General features: G+C 43.3%; 1 protein-coding gene across 1 annotated transcript; it reads left to right on the forward strand.

Moving 5' to 3' along the window:
- The first annotated feature begins 1,165 nt into the window (after positions 1-1,165).
- Positions 1,166-19,612, forward strand: ADRA1A (adrenoceptor alpha 1A). Its single transcript, XM_005494473.4, has 3 exons — positions 1,166-1,482; positions 2,656-4,291; positions 16,698-19,612. The coding sequence occupies exons 2-3, from the start codon at positions 3,409-3,411 to the stop codon at positions 17,207-17,209; spliced, it is 1,395 nt and encodes a 464-aa protein (XP_005494530.1). The 5' UTR covers positions 1,166-1,482; positions 2,656-3,408; the 3' UTR covers positions 17,210-19,612.
- Positions 19,613-24,027: the final 4,415 nt, after the last annotated feature.

The raw sequence follows: 24,027 nt of genomic DNA on the forward strand, positions 1-24,027 counted from the left end.
TGAATCACAGCCTTTAAGCATCTTTAGTTGCTCAGGATTCCCTTCATCCATTTAGGATTTGCTCTCTTTCCAGCACCCTTTGTTACCCAGGGAAGGATGACACCTCCAAGCAGCCTCCAAAAACCATATAACTTCTGCAGATGTACAACAGACTAGGCACTGCATGTGGCAAGAAAACTGTGGAGAAACAGCAGCTGAGCATTTAGAAAGCACCTCATTTTTGCAGTTTGCAAGTTCCTCAAAATCAGCTTGAATTCTATTAGTTTTAATTCTTTTTTATGTCCCCTCATTTTGCCGTTTCTTCTCATGGGGTTTTTTACTCTCTAAGAGACAGCAAATGGTGTAGCTGGAGCTGCCACAAGGGTGACTACACTGTCCCAAACTCTTTGCCCAACCTGCACAAATTGCACATTTTTAAACTTTTCCTCCAACAGCAATGGCTATTGCAGAAGCAAGCAGGCAATCTGAATTTGTTGGACTGGTGATCAGGGCTGCTGACAAGCGTAGATCTGCTTTCAGTACTCTCCTGGGGGAATCTGAGCATCACTCAAATTTACCTCTGTCTATGAAATTCTTGAACCCCAAACCCCAAACTTTCCCTCTCAAAGTTACTGCCCAGGAGGAGGAGGTGGAGAGTCTGTCATGCAAGAATAGGCACATGGTTCATCTTCTTCATTGTGGTTACAGGGTTTGCTGGCCTTTGGCTCTGAAATCCCACTCTGTGTCCCCTTCACTTCAGGAGACATCACTTTTGTATCTGTTCTTCACTGGGGACTTTGGACACTTTTTTTTAAACTGCAATTAAAAGCCATGTGAAAAATCAATCTCCCTTCAACAGCACATTCTTCTGAAGGAATTTCCTCCTTAAACCCCCGTCTCCAGACAGTTGTGGTTTGTCCCATCATGCAGAATCTCCAGGCAGTGTGTCCTGCCTTCATCTCCTTCTTCTGTTTGCCCTGCAGGAAATTCTCTTTTCTAGATCCCAAAAACTTTGTGTTAACTCATGAACAGGAGTTTTTTATCTGCCTTCCACTCTCTGGTCTCTGCAGGAGTTTGAGTGGGGAAAAAAAAAAAAAAGAAAAAAAAAAGGAAAATATTTAAAACCACGTATTGCCCAGAAAGAAACAGTGCTCTTTCTTTCTGGGCAATACGGGAGTGGCAGTGAATTACGGTAATGGTAAGACTAATGCTCTGCTACATAGCAGAGCAGCAAAGTTCCTCCTGCTCCTTGGCAGTGTGGAGCTGAGCTCTGAGCAGGGCACGGATCCCTCCAGGGAGCCTGGAGCCAGCCCCTCAAGCCGCGGGATACGGGGAATCAGCCCCACTGCCAGCTGCTGAAACACCAGTGGGGCAATAAAGGGAGCAAAGCCGAGGATTTCCAGGCGCGGAGCCCCATCTCCGCATGAAAGAGGAGCCTGCTGTGCTGAGAATCTCCTTCCCAGATGCTCACAGGAGCTGTGCTGCCTTCTGAAGACTGAAGAGGTGGGTGTGGGGCAGACACAGCAGCTTGGGGTCTGCTCTTCCCAGCATCAGCTATCTCCACAGGCTGGGCATTATTTGGTAATGATCACAATTATAATGCTCAGAGATGCTTGACGCAATACTCACTTTTCATGTATATGCTTAGATAATCTGTCCTTTTCTTCCTTGGGATTATTCCTCAACTTGTTCTATCTGGTAGGAAAGAAAATAAGATCCAATTCCATTTTAGTGTACTGAAGTAAAATACCCACAGTGTGATACCTACCCATCTCTCCCTTCCCCCCTCCTCCCTGCCTGTGAACTGGGAATTTTGGGGCTTCAGAGTTTGAAATGCTTTTGCCTACAGGAAAGTTCAGCATGAAGGATGAAGGTTGGGAAATAGGACAGCTGTTGCTGCTTGAAGTGCGACCTGAGGGATTCATCCCAAAGGACACTTAGAGAGTCCTTCCTCATCTGGGGTTTTACAGCCACAGCCTTAGTGGTGGTTTTTCACCTCTGATTAATAACTGGGACAGAAATTCTGTATCTACGTGGAGATATTGGGAAAGGTTTTGCAGCTCCCACTTGCAGCTCTGCTCTCCATGCCCCCCAGGTCTCGGTTCCCAGGCTAATCCTCACTTTTCCATCTGAGGTACCTTTTCTCCATATTTAGTCAGCAAAGGCTGAGCTTGGCTTCCAGATACCCTGAAATGTTGTGTCACTCACTAGGAGGCTTGCTCCTTGCAACATCTTCTGCTTGGCTTTGGAGTTGCTTTTCCTTATAGATTTTCAAAATTGGCAGTTCAGCTGGACTAACACTTTAGTGGGGAAAAGTCTCGCTTAATAAAGAAACTTGAGATTGAATTCTGGGCTTCTAAATCTGCTGCACAGTTTGTATATTCCTGAATTGTGTCCTGCAGGCTTCTGTCTTTCCTAGAACTGGTCTCTGAAGGTGAGCTAATAATAAGGATTGATGCCTAGCATCATAAAAAAGGGAAAATTCAGGCAGGAAAACCCACATGGATCTCTCAGTTGCTGTTAAACAGTGCTGGGCTGGAAATGGCTGGTTCCACTGGCTGGAGCCAGCTTGAGGAAAGCACCCTAAAATAGCCTCCTGCTCTATTCATATATGGGAACCCTAGCAGCGAATGTGGCTTCTGGGAATCGCATTGTTCCTGTTTTTGTCTTCTCTAGGGGGGTGAGGATCTGCAGAGAGCACGAGAGCATGGCCCTGTGCGCACGGCAAACTCCACTCTTCCCCTCAGAGCAAGCCAGGAGCTGATGTACATGAGCTTTAATTTGCAGCCCAGGACCTCGACTGATGAGTGCTCCACGTATGGAAAGCTCTGACTGACAGCCTAAACCCTGGATGGGGAGTGATGGGTATCTCAAACAAAACTGCCGAGCAGACACAGCAGCAACCTCCACCCAGTCAGGTTTCTAAGCCAACTTTAAGGCAGAATCAGGACTAACACCAGGCAATTAAAAGCATCAGTGATTTCCTCTCAGGAGAAGCTAAATTGGAGACCCTTTGGAATATTTACTTTCCTTAAGTACAGAAAACCTTCCCCAAAAGACAGAAATTATTTGAACCTTCAGCTCCAGTATTTCTTATCACATAGCCCTGGAAAGTGGGACAAACAGCCTCAGCTTTTTGTATCCCCACTTGTGCACCCCAAGGAAAATGCAGAAGGAGTTAAATTTGACTTGGAACTTGTGAGTATCAACCATGTTATTCTGGTGAAAGCTTAGGAGAAAGGGTAGGTTTTCTAATATGTTTCTGGATATTTCTCATTGCTTCTGGTCCTGCAGTCCTAAAACATTCTTCAAAACTTTTTTCCCCAGCAAGGCTAAGCAAATGTTTCCTATAGGACCTTCCTGATCTTGTCACTGTTCCTGCCTGGAAAGGGTGTGAAGTTCAGCAGCCTCACATGGACATTATCAGCCATGGCTTTCCTTCCTGGAAACTCCTCTGAGTGCTCCAACTGCACCCACTCTGTGGAGCCCGTGAACATTTCCAAGGCCATCTTATTGGGTGTTATTCTAGGGGGGCTGATTGTCTTTGGGGTTTTGGGTAATATCCTGGTTATCCTGTCCGTAGCCTGCCACAGACACCTCCAGAGTGTCACTCACTATTACATCATCAACCTGGCTGTAGCTGACCTCCTCCTGACTTCTACTGTCCTGCCCTTCTCAGCCACCATGGAGATTTTGGGCTACTGGGTCTTTGGGAGGATCTTCTGCAACATCTGGGCAGCTGTTGATGTGCTTTGCTGTACTGCTTCCATCATGAGCCTCTGCATCATCTCCATTGATCGATACATCGGGGTGAGCTACCCACTGAGGTACCCCAGCATAGTAACAGAGAGGAGGGGCCTCCTGGCCCTGCTGTGTGTCTGGGCACTGTCCCTGGTCATCTCCATTGGGCCCCTTTTCGGCTGGAAGGAGCCAGCCCCCGAGGATGAGACAATCTGCCAGATCACCGAGGAGCCTGGCTACGTCTTGTTCTCAGCACTGGGCTCCTTCTACCTGCCCCTGATCATCATCCTGGTGATGTACTGCCGGGTCTACGTGGTGGCCAAAAGGGAAAACAAAGGGCTGACCTCTGGGCTGAAGACAGAGAAATCCCATTCCGAGGAGGTGACCCTCCGCATCCACCGCAAAAACATCCCTGGTGCAAGCAGCTCTGCAGCCAACCCCAAGAGCAAGCACCACTTCTCTGTGCGCCTGCTCAAGTTCTCCAGGGAAAAGAAAGCTGCCAAGACCCTGGGAATAGTTGTGGGATGCTTCGTTCTCTGCTGGCTCCCATTTTTTGTAGTAATGCCTCTTGGTAAGTAGAGCTAACCCCTGTGTGTCTTCCAGCACCTTCTGGGCAGGGAGGGTTGTGCTTGTGGCTGGGTGTAGTAACACTGATCAGAAAAGCTCTGAGGGAACAATTTTGTGCTGCAAAGCTGTCAAAACACCAAAACACTCACTACCACAAAGCAGAGACCATGAAAAAAACACAAGTGTTGAATTCGACCAAATCTGGTCTCTGGTGATGAGAAACAAAATTCTGAAAACCAGGGAAGCAATCTTGTACTTCTTCCACATAGAAAATTCCCTTTTGTGAAGTAGAGCAGATATTTGTGATCATCTCTGCTATAGATCAGGATCTTTAGGTGTTTGTGTGTTTATGTTTGCAGCCAGGTGACTTAAACATGTAAAAGGTCATAATTTATATACATTCAGGGTTGAAGTAGCTGTTCACAGATCTCCTGGAGTGCCCAGCATTGATGATTCCCACTCTAAGGAAAAAAATATCTGCTTCCTATGAGGAAATTCATCCTGTGAGATACCATAACTCCAAACAAAGTTAATCTTTTAATCCAATTTTTCATATGACCAGTCAGGAGACAGCAGTGAGGGTCCTTCTGGCTAATTTTATACTGCTCTGGATTGCAGCTTTTCTGGGAACTCATTGAGCCCACCAGCCAAACACTGGCTCAGCCACCATGCTGGAGGTGAATATTTATTTTCCAGTTGTCATTCCAAAGTGGAGCAAAGCTGGGGATTTGTTCTGCTTTGCTGGAATATAAAGAAGTAATTAGAATTTTAATTAAACCTTGCTCAGTTACCTTTGATGCAGTTGAGGATGGAAAAGCAGAATACTAATTCCATACCTGTAGCTGAGGGTGAAGGACATAGCTCATCACACTGGGTTGGGCTCTGCCATTAAATATTAGGTTTTTCAAACATGGAAACTAAAATCTGTGACTTACTCAATTTCAGGGCTTTTCTTATGGAAAGGGCTTATGCTCTACAAGAAAAATAAAGATTTTATGGCAGCTTCACGTAGTAAGACAACAATATGGACAATTCAGAAATGGTAAAACAGTCTTACCTAAACATGAAAAGAAAGATTTGGGGATTTTATTTTCCTTTTCTTTTTTTTTTTTTTTTTTAATTCTGTTTTTTCACACTTTAATAAATAACTGGGTTTTTTTTCAATTAATCCCTACTGGCTGTACCAAGATTTGTCAAGACACACAAAAACCTGTTGCTAATGTGAAAAAAACCAAAAATTCAGAATTTTTTCCTCTTTGTCAATACTGGGAAGTGCTGATTGGAAATGTTTCCTAAGGAGAAGCCCTCGAGGGCCTGGCTTGTGCTGGCCAGGATGTCAGCAGGTTGAAATGCTGCTTGGCAAGATGATTGAAACATACTCAAAAAGGGTTTGAGAGAATGCATTAAACACACTTTTCATCTGCAAATGTGATTGCTCACAGAGAGCTGTTGTTAATTAATTTGCTTTGGATTTAAGAAATCTTCTCAGCTCCGGAATGACTTTGTATCCTGCTTTGATCCCATGTAAGGAAACTCTGGAGGTTTTTTTCCTCTTTTTTTGGGAGGTTACTGGGTCTTTTTAAAGCATATATTATAGGGCTTTCAAAACCTATTTGCTGCTTTTGTCTAAGGACAAAAAAAAGACTGATTAAACAAATGAGTGGCACTAAAAAAGTCCTCAAAAAAGCCAAGGACTCATCTTGATGCAGGACACTTTCCAAAAGATAACAGGCACTTTCAGGTCTGTCCTGTACCCAGGCCCAATTGGGATAGGGAAGGGAAGTGATCCTGACAGGGTCTTGGGGTCCTGTCAGGGTCTGACTTTCCAGATGTATAAAATCCTCCTTTCCAGATGTATAAAATCCTTTGTTGAAACCCTGGTGGAGGCTCATAGCATCCATGGCTAGGCAACCAGAACCTGCCCAGCTCTGGAGCTTTGTGGCCATGGGACAGACCAAAACATGGTCCCATCAACCAATTCTGGAGGGATCTGACGGATGTGAAGGGGCCATGCAGGGACGTCGTTTATAGGTGGACTTGGACGGCTGGACTCAATGATCCAAGAGATCTTTTCCAACCTAAATGCCTATAATTCCATGATTCCATCAGCCAGACCACTCCCAGTGCAGATTGCCCACAAGACAGACACTCTTAAACGGCTACAGAAACCTCTTCAGACAACTGTGCTCATCATTCCATGCAGCACAACTTCCCCAAACCTAGATTAATTTCACTGTAATCTACATCACCTTCAAGATTTCCACATCTGTTAACATCCACTCTACCAGCCAAGAACTGCTTTGAAGCAAGGAACATTAGGTTTACTGAAGCGCATCATAAAGCAGGGTGGAAGCCTTTGAGGTGTAGGCATGAGAAGGCCAAGAGGGATGGAAAGATATTGAGAAAGGCACAATATCCATGTTGGCTGATGCTGCTGAAAATAACTGGAGAAACAACTGAAGTATCCCTGCCATAATAAATTGTTTGAATTGAATCTGGAGTGTAAATGTACTAGTTGCAGTCTGTGTAAGGAATGTTTTTTCTCTTAGTATCTTGGATTAAGTTTCATTCCAAAGGTTCTGTGCAAAATCCTTCAGCCCAATAATCCAACACACCTTCTTCTCATTTGGCTTGAGGTTTGTGGAAAAAACCAGGAAATTATTATCCTGTTGCAGGAAAATAAGTGAGGCCAATATTTGCTTTTCAAAACTTCTGTAACACACAAGGTTGTCAGAGCTTTGGTTTCCACTGGTAGAAGTCAGGTTTTCATTCTGGTGAGCAGAACCAAGCAGAACTGACATCAGTGACAGCTTCAACTGACCGTTCAGTAACCACCAGACAAACACAAAATAAAAAAACAGAGACAGGAAAAAGCAGCTTTGAGCCTGTCTGCATCTCTCAGAGAGGGTTATGGAGAAGAGTCTGAGCTTATCTGCAGCTCCTGGGCCAAGGGGCAGGGGATTTGTGGGGAGAGGCTCAGATGCAGCTTCATCTGGGCAATCAGGGCTTGTTGGGCTCTGGCATGCCCAATCGCAACCTGCATTTTTGGCTTTTTGTTCTCCTCTTGCAATTTTTAGAAAGGGATATAGGATATATGTAGATAGATGGATAGATGTAGAAAGACTCAGAGCTGGAAGAGCCCAGAAATCAGTGAAAGCCCCAAGTGATGGAAGGTTTTCATGTCACAAGTGATAGAACAGACCTTGTCCTGGAACTGGAAGACATTTATATGTTGTTCTGGGAATTCTTCAAAAGGTTTCCTTTCAGCAAGATAAAAGACAGTGCTTGGAGGTTGTTTTGAGGTGAAACATGCACAGAACTGATGTAAAAAAGGTTGGGGATGTTGCAAAAATGGTTCCTGGCCTGGGACTAATGATTTTTCTTAACAAACTCTCAGAAGAGAACAAGTTCCCAGAGCTTTGTTTGTGGTCTATTTTCTGTGGATCAACTTGCAGGTGTTGCTTTCCAAAGCTGGAAGAAATAAAAAGGGAAAGTCTGAGCTAGGAGGCCACAGGGGAAAAAATCCTAAACTGTGCAAGGGAGAGGAAGAGTTTTAGCATTTGTCAATCATTCTCATGATTAAGAAAGCAAAAAAGAGGATCTGCTGGAGGGTGTCTGTGTTTGTGGTCTAGGAGTAAATTAGTCTTGTGAACTGACACAAACACTGTCAAGGGAATCCTCTAATCCTGTCTGCAGATGGTTTCTATTTACTATTTTGTGGTAGTTTTTTTTTTAACAGAGTCAAAGAGGACCACTCTACTTTCATTAGACATAAACCAGAAAAATAAAGTGCATTTTTCCATCTCTGCTGTTGACACAACATGACCTCTCAGAGGGTCACAAGGCTCAGAGTAGCAACACACATCAACACAGACTCCCCACATTAATATTTCAGTGTTCTCTTAGTGAGAGAGAAAAAAAAAGATATAAAAGTGGAAGAAAACCCTCAGAATAAAGTCCCAGCTCTTTCTCTGGATCCCAGCTGAGGGGGAGGAAGGATGCTTGCCCTCCTTGAGTCACAGAGCACAAGTGTGTGTGCGAGTTAAACCATTGAATGGGGAGAATTTCAGCCAGAAAGATAAACAGACAAGATATTTCCATGGCTAGGGTTTGTTTAGGCTTTTTGCTGATCACAAGGGGCATTTTTCATAATCACAGACTGGAAAGGCACTGTTGGTCTGGGCTGATAATTCAGCTAATGACAAAGATCCCATGGACATCCCTGGGCTAACATTTCTCCACCATTCCTAAATCCTGAAATGTTTTCCTGTGACTGAAAACACAGCAAAGGTGGGGAGGAATCAGTATTAAAACCCATTTGTACTAAAAACAAAGGAGGGAAGGTCGATTTGCTGTGCTCTGTGTGTGTCCCCTGTCACAGGAGCCTCATCCTTGTCTCAGAACATCCCTCCTCATGCAGCCACCACCTTGCAGTCCCCGAGTAAAGGAAGTAGGAGTGTCATTTTTCACTCACTCTCAAATGCCCCGGCACAATTCAGGGTTGGGGAGGGATGGAAAGGCCGTGGTGAGTGATTCTCCCACCCCACTGAGAAAATGTCAGGATTTGTCTGCAATTTGGATAACAGGAGAGGTACTTGGCTCTTGCTGAAGGAAATAATTTCTTGTTTCTGACTCCAAGGATTCCAAAATCATGACAGAAAACAAACTCATGAGGCAGCCTGAGACTGACTCAGATTCTCAAACTATTCTCTGGTTGTTTTTTTTTTTTTTTTAATTTTTAAAGGAAAATTACAATTTTATTTTAAGTGAATGACTTCAAGAGTGAGGGCTTCAGGGCAAATATCAAGTACCTCCAAAATGTCAGCAATGGGATCCAGACCCATTCCACTGCAGTAAGAGCTTGGGAACTGGAATTGGAGTGACAATTACATTGATTTGTGAAACAATGTGATTGTTTGGGTTCACACGGGTAACAAAACCTCAGTTTACCTTCCCATGGTTTTTTATCAGCTTTCTAAATCTGCAGCTGCCCACAGCAAATCTGGAAATAGTTGCTTGCTGAGACATTTCCCAGAAATATCATCCATCCTAAGTGGGTACAATACGAAACAGAGCATAAATTAGGTCTGAAATAATCCAAATCATCAGAGCAGTGTTCCCAGACTGACCCATTCCTGCTGCCTGACCTTTTCACCTCTCACCTATGCACAGATACCCTCATGGTGCCGCAAAGAGCTGAATTCAGGGGTTTGGGAGGGAAAACCAACTCGCTCCTCCTTCTATGTCTGTTTATTATGCATCAGCAATAGCCAAGCACAAAGTCCCTCTCATTTTCCCTCAGGAATAGCCAAAACATTCCAGGCCCTGGGGAGGCACAGCTAGAAAGTGCAAGACTTCCTCACATCACTGGTTTTTTTCTGTACTGGTTGTGTTAATTGGATTGTGCAGAGTCCAGGATCATTTCCTACTGTCCAATGGTTCCTTGATACCATTTTTTATTCCATAAAAAAATACTTCCCATAAGGGAATAATGAGGGCCTATAGGAGAGGTCATGTGTGTACAGGGGGTAGCTTTCAATATCTGCAGCAACATATATATCTGTGTGTGTATGTATGTATATCTTATATATACTTATATATACTTATTTTCTATAAATACACTTTCCAGAGGGTGGATTGAATCATGACCTGAGATGCAGCATAGAACACTTAGGGAACAAAGTTTAGAGCTAACACTGGGCTTGGGAACACAAAATGTAGCATATTTATCAATGTTTGTAGAGCCATGAGAGATTAGGAAGGCCATGGTACACAGTTAATTCCCTTTGGAATATCATTGCTCCTCTGTGCTTCATCCTCTGGGTCTTTATGGCTCTGGAAGACGTGATGCCCTCTGGACTGACTGCTTCAAGACAGATCCCAGGAACTGAGTTCTGAGCTTTTCTTCCCTGGAACCAGAGCACTCTTCCTGTTCCCAGCCTGAAGGGGCTTCAAGAGCTGGAGAGGGACTTGGGACAAGGGAATTACAGAACAAGCGGAAATGGCTTCCCAGTGCCAGAGGGTAGGGTTGGATGGGATTTGGATGGTGCCCTGGGAGGTGGGGAGGGTCTGGGAGGGAATTCCCAGAGAAGCTGTGTCTGCCCCAGATCCCAAGGCCAGGCTGGACAGGGCTTGGAGCACCCTGGGATAGTGGAAGGTGTCCCTGCCCATGGCATGGGGTGGCACAGGATAGGATTTAAGGTCCTTTCCAACCCAAACCGTTCTGGGATTCTCTATGGACACAACCCCGATCTCCCCCATACACTGAAGAAGCATCACCCCCACCTGACCTCTGTGCTCTGTCTCAGTCACCATATTTAAGCTACACAAAATAAAAAGAGGGGGAAAAAGCAGCAAACCTAAACAGAGCTGCAAGATTCAGTAGCAGAGATGGATTTGTAGTAGAGATGGATTTATAGCTGTGATGGATTTGTAGCACAGATGGGTTTGTAGCTGAGATGGTTTTTAACACCACAGAGGGTTCATGGGTCACACAAATATACGGGATCTGATTCCTATGGTGCTGGCAGCAATGATGCAGAGTAAATAACACATGTTTTTACAGTCTGGCAGATTCCAAAACCCTCTCTGCTGTCCATCAGTGAAATGACGCATGGCATCAGGGCTGGTTTTTAAACAACCCATAATCAGGCAGCTCTTGTGACAAATGACAAAGTCAAATAACAGTTGTGAGAATGAATTAGCACTTACTCACCAGGAGGGATGTAGCAAGCTTACCTCTCAGAGCTGAAGAAACTTCCAGCTGAAAAACTGGAAAATAAAAGACGTGGGAACAAAATGCAATCCTGACATTTCCAGGGATGAGTGATGAAATACTTAATGGCAAAAGATCTCGGGAGGCTCATAGTACATTTTATTTCATTTAATTTAACAAGAAGCAATTGTATTGTGCTACTGACACTTGAGTGTCCTCAACATTTTGAAAACAAAGCAGGAATTGCAGCGTCATTTACTCAATCCATGATTCAAAATGCATTAAAAGATCCATTGAAGCTTTCTTTACTGTTCCTCCAGCACAGACTGCAGGGGGACATTGTAAGGTGAAGCCTTTAAATTTTAATCAGGTTTGCTGCTACTTACAACTTAATTCCTGACAGTGTGCAAAGGAAGATATTAAGGCCAGTGAATAGCACAGAGAATTAATTTCAAGGATGAAAACTTAATATATTAGCTACTGTTAACCCTCCAGCTCTCCTAGAGGACACCTGGATGGCAACTGTGATTCCATCTGGTATGTAGTGAGAGAACTGGAAAATTTTGCTCTGAGAATTAGGTGCAAAAATTCTGCTTTCTCAGCCCTGGATGATGGTGTCCAGGTGTCCAAACTTTAACTGACATGAACAGGCAGTCACCAAATGGTCAAGGATTGAATGGAAATGCTCATCCCAGCTCCACCTGCTTTCCCTGTGCTCACCGCTCTGTAGGGAACATGTACCATATACCCTAAAAAAGACATAATTCACCACACTTGTTTAATCTCACGATTAATTATGGTCATTGTTTTAAAAAAATACCACAAAATCTTTGTTTTATTTCTCCTTTGAGCTCATCTGACCTGAGCTGTCCATTTTGAGAGCTCAGCACTGAACAAACTACTTTGTCACCAGGTTTGAAAATGCCTCCTGCTCATTAACAGATCCATCAGCCACTGAGATTGATCACAACAACATCAGTGAATATTAAAGGTTTGCAAGAAAGGGACACGTTCTTAGGATTCTGTGGGTAGGAACACCATTACTCAAGGATTTGGAAAATAAGATATTTTTCCCCTTTTCTTAGATACTCAGGTAGCCAACAGGAAATGTTAGGGAATATTTCTGAGCTACAGAGGTAACTGTGGGGCTGCAATAGAAGGACAGCGATTTCGGTGGCCCCTGAGTGTCAAAAACACCCTACAGGGAGGCTGGAGGGGGAGTTTTTGCCAAGGCATGCACTGATAACACAGTGGAGAATGGCTTGGGGTGAAGAAGGGTACACTTGGATCAGATATTGGGAACAAATTCCTCCCTGTGAGGGTGGTGAGGGGCTGGGATGGATTTCCCACAGGAGCTGTGGCCGTTGCATCCCTGGAAGTGTCCATGGGCAGGTTGGAGCACCCTGGAATAGTGGAAGATGTCCCTGCCCGTGGCAAAGGGCTGGAGTTAGATGATCTTTCATTTCCCTTCCAATCCAAACCGTTCCATAATTATCTGAAAGCCAGTGTGTAGTGGAATCGGCAGATAGCAAAGTCTCTGTGCTGTTAAAGCTCCTTCATTTTCTTTCACTGCATATTATTCCAAGGCAACAACGAGTGTCTCCACTGATGAACCAAAAAAGGCTACATTAATAAATTAACATGCAGATCCCACCCCAAAAAAAGAGCAAGGGACAGACTCTGACACTGGCTGTTTTCTATTTTTATCAGACTTTGGCACAGCCATTGCATTCCATCTGGAGGGAGCCAGGAGTTGCAGCAAACAGGAATTGTTATTGTTTACCCATTTTTACACTTGGCCTCACACTGCTGAATCCATAAACTGGGATTTGGTTCACCTTTTCTCGCACCACAAAATGGGAAAGCAGCAGATACATAGCATTTAAATGAGGAAACAGACAAAAAAAATGAGCATAATTTGGGCATTTAGAAGCCTTTCGTTATTTTTCATCTGCCAATGACTTCAGCCAGAAAGTTCTTTGAGAATGTTATTTAGTTGTTTTTCACTAAAGAAAAGAAGCATTAATTTGCTGAGAAAAAAATTTGGTTGTGGATATGTGTGCTTACTTGTTCTTCATTGCAAAACAGCATTTGTTTTCTTTAGCAAAATCTTTTTGGTCTTAAAATCTGGTTTATACTGAAAGTAATAATGAAACTAGTCTACCTGAGCCAGCTTGGAGCAACCAGAAGCTACCACAGAGGCAGTGAGAAGCATGCTTGGTGCCCAGGTCATATCTGAGGCTGCAATCAGAGGTTCAGCTGCCTCAGAGCAGAAACAGAGCTCCTGTGGCATGTTCTGCACTGCCTCGGGAAGAGACAGCTTTGGGAAAGGCTTAGTGCCCCTAAAGAGGCTCCAAGAGAGCTGGAGAGGGACTTGGGACAAGGCCTGGAGGGACAGGGCAAGGGGGAATGGCTTCAAACTGACAGAGGGCAGGGATGGAGGGGATATTGGGAAGGAATTTCTCTCTGTGAGGGTGGAGAGGGGCTGAGATGGAATTCCTAGAGCAGCTGTGGCTGCCCTGGATGGCTGGAAGTGTTCAAGGCCAGGCTGGACGGGGCTTGGAGCACCCTGGGATGGTGGACAGTGTCCCTGCCCAGGGCAGGGGGTGGCCCTGGATGGGTTTAAGGTCCCTCCCAACGTAAACCATCCTGTGATGATTGTGATTTGGTGTCACTTTGCTGCTGCTGTAACACACACACACTGAAATTAATTGGGCAGGAGATCTTTCTCCTTTTAAATACCTTCATTAAAAATCAGCTTGGGTGGGAAGAACCGATGGGTTGTGCTCATGCCACCACTGCTTCCAAGAGTGGCATGGAGGAGGAGGGAAAGTGCATTGGTCTGCAGGCAGAGCTGGGGCTTCTGTCCTCACGAGAGCATCAGGAGATTCCCCCATTTTTTGGTTTGACATTTGAGGTCCTCTTTCCAGCTGACATCTTCAGGTTAGGGTGAGGGGTTAAAAGGGTCTTAGCAGATACTGATTCTGTTCCTCACATCTAGACATCCCTTCGACCCCTCAATTCTGTGTTGGCTCGTTGTTTTTAGGGGTTTTTGGCTAGGTTTGGTGAGGGGCTTCCTCATTTGCATGCCAACCCCGATGTCATTTGCATGCCAACTGGGTTGTCCCCTCCTCCTCACCGTCCCAGGTGCCATCCTCCAGGAAGCAGCAGGGTGCCACTGGACAAAAAGCGGAATTCCCAATCATCAACAACAGTTAACAAAAAACTATTAACAACAGGTGATTATAACAACAAACAGTTAGAACTCCACCCTGGCAGCAACTGGCTCAACCTGTGAACTCTGCGACTTTTAAAAAAAATGGGCAACTTTTCTACTCATAACACACACAGCCTGGTCCGAGGTCAGAGACCCCTGCAGGGCTTCTCATCCTGCCCCGTGTGCTGTCCCCTCCCTGGGCCATGTGCTCTGCTCAGGGTGCAGCAGCTGCTGCCACCACAAGATCGCTCCACATTTCCCCGCAGATCCCATGTTCAGCAAGAAGAGCAGGTTATTAATGTAATGAATAAGAAGCTTGACTAGCCCAATATTTAAGCAGAAATCAATTTATTATTTAATATGGCAAAGTATGAGCAATACAGCCCTGGGTACAGTGGGGGAAATTTTCCCTCCAACTGCACACCGATAATTGATGGTTACAGGTATTTATAGGAGTACTCATCAGGTTCTTATTCAGCAGTTTCTATTTCCAATCTTTTACTCATCAGCAACTTTTATTCCAAATTATTACACCACAATTCTATACACTATTGTGATTTTAATTTCTCAGGATGTTTCTCAAAGGAGTATCCCCAGATGGTGATGGTCCAGTTTCTGAAAGAAGAAAGACGAATCCCATCTGGTAGGGTCCAGCTCCCCAGATGTGGGTCTACGTTTTAATTGCAGAGACTATAAATCTCATAACAGTGATGTCCAGCTTCTCTTTGGTCGAAACCACAAACCCTTGAGGTGATGTTCATCTTCCTTTCTCAAGCTGTTTTTCTCTGCTTCAATAAGGCGTGAGATAAGCATATTTCCTTTATATATATTCCAAAGCTATAGTTTCAAGGATACAAGTAATATTCTAAAATTATACTTCAAAAGGTTATTATTGCAGAGCTTTTTATGGATTAAATGCAAGGAAAAAGCAACATCCTTAACACCTTAATTCCAATGCTCCTAAATCAACTATGGCTTATTGCAAACAAAAGATAGGTTCAAAGGCTTTTTTCCATGCTTTATTTTCCTCAGTTATTATTAGAATTCACAGCTCTCCCATTGTCAGGGTCCACACATTTCACATTCACAAATACACACGTCGCCTGTTTGTACCTGACACGAAATACAGCTTTGCATCCCACATTAATCACCCTGCACCAGTTGTGTCTTTAGTCCAGGCAGGATTTTGATGCATTCCCACACTGGCAAAACCACCCTAAGAATTGCTGTGGCCACTCGAAAGCATTTGCTGCAAGTGCTGCAGCTTTGTTTGACAAAGACTGAGGAAAAAGGGTGGAGCGGTTGAGCAGCTCTCAGATTTCAATCAGAACATCCTCAGAGGGCATTAACAGCTTTTCCTCGGCCAGGAGAGGTCCAGGGAACAGATCGATCCCTGTAAAGCTTAGGCTCTGCTCCCAGACATGGTTAAACTGCAGAGGATGATGGATGCATTGATGTCTGACCCTTCCACAATATTTCTTCCACATGCTTACAGTTTCTCCAGAGGAAGCATGAAGACAAGCATTTATCAGTGCTAAAAGTCCTGTTTATTATAAATTTGAGTATAAATTCCAAAACAAGCCAATTTTGTTTCCATGAGGTTGTTTTTTGTTGTTTTTTTTTAATAAAACTAAAGGTTTACATCAGGAAAAACATTTTCAAGATTTTAAATCAGCACATAACTCATCATTCTATAGAAAAAGAAATGCCAATGCCAAAGTACTTTTTTTACTAAGGAAACAGTAAAGAAAGTTTGTGCTCTTTGAATCATCTTTGGAAGATAACATTGCAAGTATATATCAGAATATGTGTGTATATAAATAAATAAAAATATTAAAATTAAAGTTAAAAATATATACACACATCTCATGGCTGCCTATGAGACACTCCCCAGTGTTCCTTGATATGAGAAGGAAACTTTCTTTTAATTTCTCTCAATTTTAGATGCATTCCATGAGGCAGGATGTGGATAGTTAGATTTTCTGAAGGTTTCAGGGAATATCAGTACCCAATACTTCATAATTTCAAATACTTTTAGCTGTAACACTGTCAACTCTAATCCCTTTTTTCTCTAACCCTTCTGAAATGGTGGGATTTTCTTGCCATCTGAAGCCCCTTGTGATGACCTCCAAGATATTGCTGTCATATGGGTAATAAATCTTGAATTAGGAGTCCCTGCGGAAGGAATTTTCCTCTATCCCTGGAATCAGCCCTCTGGCTGCCTCTCTAGCTGTAAATGGGAATATAATTCTTGCAATTATAAAATAGCTCTCTTGACTTGGTTTCTGATGGAACATCCATGTAATTGTATGACACCACAGATTCTGAAACACTTGTTCCTGCAGGAATTGTGTTTCCAATCATAATTTTTCAAGACGGAACAGAATCCTATTTATTTTTTCCAGTGTTTTAGTTTCTTTGGTTACCTGCAATTCCTCACTGCCTCTGCCCTAACACTCTGCGTATTTTCCATTTTAGGCTCTTTCTTTCCTGCAATCAAACCCCCGGACACACTTTTTAAAATAACATTTTGGCTGGGATATTTAAACAGCTGCATCAACCCCATCATCTATCCATGCTCAAGTCAAGAGTTCAAGAAAGCATTCCATAACGTCCTGAGAGCTCAGTGCCTCCTGAGGAAGCAGCCAGCAGTGAAGCAAACACCCAGCTTCAACCTCAACCATCCTGCAGGCCAGAGCATGGAGGGTGGCAAAGGGGTGGTCCGGATCCCTGTGGGATCAGGAGAAACCTTCTATAAGATCTCCAAGTCAGACGGGGTTTGCGAGTGGAAGATCTTCTCCGCCGTGCAGGGTGTGCCCACCAAAAATGCTGTTTCCAAAGACTGCACAGCTGCCAAAGCCAAGAGCAAAGGGTTCCTGCAGGAATGCTGCTGTGCAGGCACTTCAGGGAGTCTTGTCCATGAGAACTGCAAAGTGCCAACCATCAAAATCCACTCAATCTCCCTGAGTGAGAGTGGGGAGGATGTATAACCAGCTGGGTGCGCCAGGCTGGCAGCTTGGGGACCTCATGGGATGTCACTCTTTTTATGGGGAAGTAGGAATAGGCATGATAGTTGAAAGGATCCAGGTATGAACAGGTGAAACAGGGCCAAATCTTCAGAGGAAGGATGTCTGTGAGTGCTGGGAGCATGAATGGAGCCCCTCAAAGATAGTGCATGGCTTCAGTGGTTGTTATTCTGAGAGTTCAGCATCTGCCAGGTGTTTCCTTGGCATTTAAAAGCTTTACCTCTTTATTCTCCTCCCTTAAAGTTCCCACTGCTCTCATTTAGGCAATGGAGGAGAAAGTGAGAACCACAAAGACCCTGTGCTGATTTCAGCCTTGACACTCTCTGGCAGCTCCACCTTCAGAGCCATTTTGTGATTCCACGCCTCCCCATGAAGCCAAACCTCACCTTTGGATTTCAGTCAACTCCATTGCCAAGGAAAACTTGATCCAAGTGACTGCACTCCACCAAGCTTCAGAGACCAAGGAGAACCTTTTCTTTTTGTACAATCAGCCTCCCTTATCTCCACACCATACCAAATGAAAATTTGCATGTGTACCTGGTTTTGTTCTGACGATCCATGTGCCTTGATGCAGGTCTAATAAAACTCAAAACTAGGTAAGTCCTTATCAAACAAGGCTCAAAACTCACTTGCATTTATCCTTTTGTTTTTTATCTTCTGAGTCCATCAGGAACCTGCTGAAAGGCTCAGTAATTCTTTGCTCAGGTACTCAATAGCCAGATCAGTGCCACAGTCACTGGAAAAACTACAGATTTTCCTGTCTCCCTGCCCAGTGTTTTGCTACTTTCCTTTTCCTGACTCCTTCAAGTTGGGAAGTGACCAAGTGCTCAAAGCTTTCTGTGAGATCCTGGTACTCTAGAGTCAGGAATTTTCTCCTTGTTTTAAGCAGGGGGAGTTAAACATTTTAAAAGGCTTAAGGATGTCCATCCCCACGAGAAAGGGGAATTCCCATTCCCTTGGGAATTTAGGAGAAAAGCATTTGGAATCATGTTATATTTTAATACAGCTAATCCAAATAAATAAATAAATGAGATGGCCAGCATCTGGAAGAAATAGTGGGAGGAATTCTCTGTACAATATTAGAAATAAGCCACTCTTGACATAACTCCTCCTGAGCCTGCCAAGGAAGAATTCAGCTCTTTGAAACAGCACATGAGCCCCTACTCTTGTCTGTGTCAGCTGCTGTGCTGAAGATCCACTGCCTTGAAAAGGGAAACGGCTCAAGATAGGGTTCATTATCACAGGACAGGGTCTTGAAACAGCACCTTGGTGGCATTCATGAGAAATCATTGTTTATTTATCTCTCACTCAGTATTAAATCCCCAATGTAAAGAGGATTTGTCTCCTGTGTCTTTTGTTTATAAATGCACAGAACACAAATCTGTTGCACGATCCCAGTTTTAGCTTCAATAAGAAGTACACCTCACACTTAAGGTTCTTCAGGACTAGAATTTGAAGCTAAAAGTGTGGAAATACCTTATAAGAAAATATTCTCATGGTACTTCAAGCCAAGAGCAGAAGGAGAAAAGCTGGAAATCTCATAAGAAAGTCACGTGAGACTCATGGCTGAGGTTTCCAGTCTCACAGGGTTCAGATATGTAGGATGCGTATTTGGACAAAACCTGAATTTTGAAACATTTTGAAAAAAACACTCCTTAAATTGAGCAAGACAGGCAAGATTTAAAGTCTTCAGTGCACACTCCTGGTGCCCAACCCTGTCTTATTCTACAATCAGGACTTGTTTTATGACCAGTAAGACCCTTTTTGCCATATCTTCTTTGGAGTTGGGAGATTTACACAGGGTTGCTGTAGTAATTTTAGATTTATTGAGGTTTCACGGTGTCAGGCAAGGAGTTGTTGTGGAGCTACACATGGAGGCTTTCACAATTGGATTCATTTAACTGCAGAGCAATTCTGATGCAGCAATATAATCTGACCCTGTAAGACGAAGATAAATAAGTCAACCTGCTGCTGTCAGTGTCAGGATGGACATGGATGTAGCACAGTTCTCCTGCATGGCAGAGACAGAGATTGGAATAATGAAGAGTTGGTCTCACCGTCATCCTTTTTTTTGCCACCAAACAGATTCTAAAGAATGTCTCTGTGTGCAGTGACGCTGAAAAGATTCTAGTCCTCAGCATCAGGTGAGCCTGGTCCCAGCCACACCTCTGCTGCTGCCAGGTTTGCCAGTAACAACAAACACCAAATTTGTTTGGCTCCCTCAGAGAATTTCTGCAGGAAAACTGCCCTGCCCTTGTTTCAAGAAGGGTCATTGGCACTTGTCATTTTGGTGGGTATTTGGACTGAGAAGTCTCAAAAACTATAGAAGGAGCTCTAGGAAACAGGAAAAAAAAAAAAAAAAAAGGAGTGCAGATTCAAGCAGCCCATTTTTCCTGTTATTTAAAGTGAACTTGGCACTGGTGAAAGAGCTGCAGTCACAGAGGTTGAATGGATCTGTTTGTCTTAAAGCATGAACAGGACAAGAGGTTTTCCCAGAGGCTGGACATCAATCATCACTTGTAAAACCTTCCCAGCATAAGGATTCTGTCATGTGAAACCTTGCAGGAGCACAGAGCAGAGATCAGAGAGTGGCCAGATGGGAAGTGGGAACAGTGGAGTGCCAGGAGTTCCCCTCAAAGCTACACCCAGGATCCACAGCTGACCTGGCAGTGGATGTGTCCTGCCTGAAACCTCTGAGGGATGACTGACATCTCAGCATCCTCTTGGGTCAGGGTTTTCTGTTGGGGGTGACAGCCAAGATTTCCATGTTGGGTGGAGCAGTCTCTGCTGCAAAGGGTTGAGAGCTGGAGCATCACAGAGATGACTCCTAACTTGCACAGCCTGAGGTGAAGGAGATCACCAATCCCTCTTCATCCCAGGGCAGGGAAAGTCCAGTTTCCACAGTCAATTCAGATATACTATCTGATGGTTTTGAGGCTTCGTGTACTTTGCCAGATTTTTCAAATCCAAAATATTTAAGTTCTGCCCACTATCCAAATAAATGTCTTCTCATTTTTATATTCTTTATTTTTCTCTGCCAACTCCAAGGATACATTCTGCATTGTGTAAAAGACTATTCTCCTTTGCCAGGCCTTAATGTACTGGAAATCCATAGCACTGAAAAGAAGAAAGATTAAGGCAGGAATATTTCTTGCTTCTCTACTTGGAGTAAGCAAAAATGCATTTCACAAAGGTTCTTTACAAAATTTCCCTGCCTGACTTTTTCAATTTTCTGAAAGGCAACACTGGCAGGCTGCAACATCTTATATGGATTGAAGTCAGTTAAAAAAGCTCTTACTGCTTTGCTGAAGTGGAAGTGCTCAGTTCTAGGTGTGCCTGTTGGCCTTGAGCTTCTGTTGCTCATGGCTCAGTGGGGTTTTATTAGGCACTGCATTTTAAAATAAAGCTACTGAGGCACAGAGCAACTCAGTGATTCATCCAGCAAGGTTTCAGCTGTCCCAGGCTGAATCCATACTGGGTAATTAACTCCACATCCTACTCAGAGATACCTTGATCCTCTTTCCTGTCTTAATATGGTTTGGATAAGCAAGACAATGTGGAAAACAAACTCAAGGGGACAGGCTGTTGACACCAATTTTTCCTGGATGATCTCTTCTGACAGCAGAGCCAAAGAGAAAAGCCAGTTGGTCCTCAAAGTGTTGCACTCAGCTCCAGGCAAATCTGGGACCTGCACCAGTGTTATCCTTTGCCAGAAAAATCCAGCAGGTCATGAGACAGCTGCTCTCACAGCAGCATCTGCTCTCTGCCTGCCCCTCTCACACACTCAAATATTTGTGAAGGCATTTAATATATGACAATGCTACAAAAACCACAAGACACTGCAGAGGTAGCCTGTGGTGTTTTAAAATACAGATCTTCCCCCCAGCTTGACAGATGCAATTGAATCTCTGATTTCCCAGGAGGAGATGGAGCATTTGTCTCAAGGATTGGAGTGAAATGTCATTCCTTCTCTGCAGAGCACACTGCATATTTCTCATGCTGACAGAGAAGGAGAAAATAGCAAATGTGAGCTAAGGGGAAATGAATTGCTGAGCAGGAGAGCTATGGATGGCAACCATCACATGAGAAATAACACATCTGTCAGTCCCACAACAGGCTCAAAGCTCCACTCTATGAACATTTCTCTCTCGGAGCAACACTGGGCTCAAACCCAGGATGAGTAACAGCCTCTCCTTTATCATCATGGTAACATCAAGGTCTTTTTCAGAGTCAAAACCTCCACATGTTAATAGTAAAAATAAACATGATTTTACAGTGATCAACATCTCATCCAAAGAATGAGACATTCTTGCATTAATCCAAATTTATCAGGTGCCAAAATTCAGCCCTAGTAAACTGTTTTCTGAAGTAGGAAAACACAAACCTGCCTAGCATTTCAGTATATTTCCACTTTCAAAGGAAGTCTACTCAGCCAATGATGGAAAACCTCTTTGAATTTCCCTGAATACTCAATTCTTCCTGACAGTACAACTGTGGGAATTGTATACAAGCTGATTTGGGTTGGGTTTTTTTGTTTGTTTGTTTTTGGTTTTTTGCTTTTCCAGTCTTTGGCTGCAAAAAAATGGTTTTGGGTTTTTTTTTCTCTTCTGCCTGCAGCAGCTTTTTGCCTGCATGTTGTACAAGTTTGGCTGGTTTTAAAAGATTTCTCCTGAAACAGGCACTGCATTTTCTGAATGTGGTATTCCTGTGTCATTGAATTTTCTATGTGCTGTTTTCCAGATTTATCATGTTTGAACTGTTCATGCTGGTCATTTCCCTGAACAAAATACTGAATGTATACAAAATCTTGCTAAGATGAACAAATAAATTATTGGGAGGAATGTGTACTTTGGGGTTTTTTTTGGTTTTCCTCCAAATTATTCATACAGATTTGTCTTCTCCTTTTCAACAAACATTTCAGACAGAGGATCAGGTAGAGATTCTTCCCAATACTTCTGATCTTAGTTGGGTTTAGTAGGAGCAACGTGCAAAGCAAATAAAGGAATTATATTTCCACTGTAAAATGTCGAAGTTCTTAAAAAAACTTTGAACAATTTCATTTGGGCCGCAGGTCCTTACTCTGCTCTTTCAGTTTGCTTACAGTAAAACATCAGGTCCCAGATGAAATCCAGCTCATTTTGCTGTATTTCTTATAAACAAACACCAGCAGAACAATCCTCATCCACCCAAGAATGTAAATGGGAAAGACAAGTGCTGAGTTATTATTTCCTGATTTATAAAGGGAGAACTGAGACATGGGGAAGGAAAAGACAGATTTCAAAAACAGCTGATGCATCAGGAACCTCAAAAGCCTTGTCTGTGGCCTCTAGTGAAACCCTGGGAAATTTCATCCAGGGAAACTCTGGAGAAGACTTTAAATGAAAAAAGAAACAAACCAAAATCAAACCTCAGTTGCTCTCCTGCTTCTTCCACAGGTCTGTTCTCTTTCTGGATTAAAATGTGCATTTATCCTGAATAATTTCATGCTGCAGTAGAGTCTGGGAGCTTCAGCGAAGGCCTATGATTTGGTCTTTAATAGACACAGATCTTGCTCTAAAAAATTCCCTCCTGAACTTACAGTTGGCCACAAAACCTGTTGCAACTCTAAGGAATAACTTGGAGTGTCAGAATGCCCTTGTGACCACCACATTTGCTGTCAGATAAAAGAAGAATTTTTAAATAAAAATATGCAATTGTGCTTGGTTTTGTAATTTAAATCCAGTTCAGCTAAGATTACACATCATCATCATCATCATCATCATCATCATCATCAGTCTTGGTAAGGAGGCTGTAGGTCCTTCCTTGTATTACAGGTCACCCTCTCTTGCTGCATCCTGCCAGGTGACGAGAGGAAGGAGTCGCATTTTCTGGCATTTTGGATAAGGATTCTGTTTTCCTAACAGGGTAGTGAATGTTTGACCTTATGCAAGTCACCACGTTTTCAATGTCCAAACTTCCCTTCTGTGCAATGGGTGTAATTTATCCCAGCTGGCCCAGAAATGCTGAGTCTCATAAAACACCATCAATGATTTTGAAAAACTGACAGATGTCAGGGAGAAAAATGAAACATCTTGGTGTATTTGTTTAATTTCACTACAAGGCCATGAATTAATCCAATTCTGCTTGTGCATTTTGCCATTGATTTACCTCTTTCTGGCTCCTCAGATTTTTTTGATACTTTGCCCACCTATAAGCAGCTGGTGATGATGGCACTGCTTCATTTCCATGAAGCAGATTCTGCTCTCAAGTCTACTGGATTTTTAAGGTTTTTTTCATCAAGATTCAGACCTCAAGAGAAATTCTATGGCAGTTATAATCATGATCCCTGCACGATAAAAATCTTTTGTTTTGCTAATAGAGCAGGAGGCAAAGGTCAACACAGTCGGGAGTTTTATTGAGATTCAATACATCAACACAAGTGACTCCGTGTGGCAATTACAGGAGAAGTAAACAACCAGTTTTTCATTCAGCTGCTTATTGGCCTAATGCTGTTGAGGTTTTTGAGGTAAATCTCTGTTGAAACTGGATTTGTTTAAACCCGCTGGTTCATATAATGAATTAGCAGCCAATTACCAGATCCTGATTTTTTTTCAGAAGCTGTAGAAATGTCAGAGTAGCTGTGGAAAAATGTTGTTGTTTTTTTTTTTCTCCCTGATATCAACATTAACACCAAAATTCCCCAGTTTTGGCCTGGGAATGCAGCTGATCTTTTGTATGAAACGAATGGATTTGGAGCAGCTTCATGGACAGGCCACCAGTGATGAGGCACGGCTAGTTTGGTT

This window comes from Zonotrichia albicollis, chromosome 26 (assembly GCF_047830755.1).
Source record: "Zonotrichia albicollis isolate bZonAlb1 chromosome 26, bZonAlb1.hap1, whole genome shotgun sequence".
NCBI classification, from domain to species: domain Eukaryota; kingdom Metazoa; phylum Chordata; class Aves; order Passeriformes; family Passerellidae; genus Zonotrichia; species Zonotrichia albicollis.

Coding starts and splice junctions, on each gene's coding strand:
- ADRA1A (XM_005494473.4), top strand. CDS start 3,409: ATGGCTTTCCTTCCTGGAAACTCCTCTGAGTGCTCCAACTGCACCCAC. Junction 4,292..16,697: donor TTTTGTAGTAATGCCTCTTG/GTAAGTAGAGCT, acceptor TTTCCATTTTAG/GCTCTTTCTTTCCTGCAATC.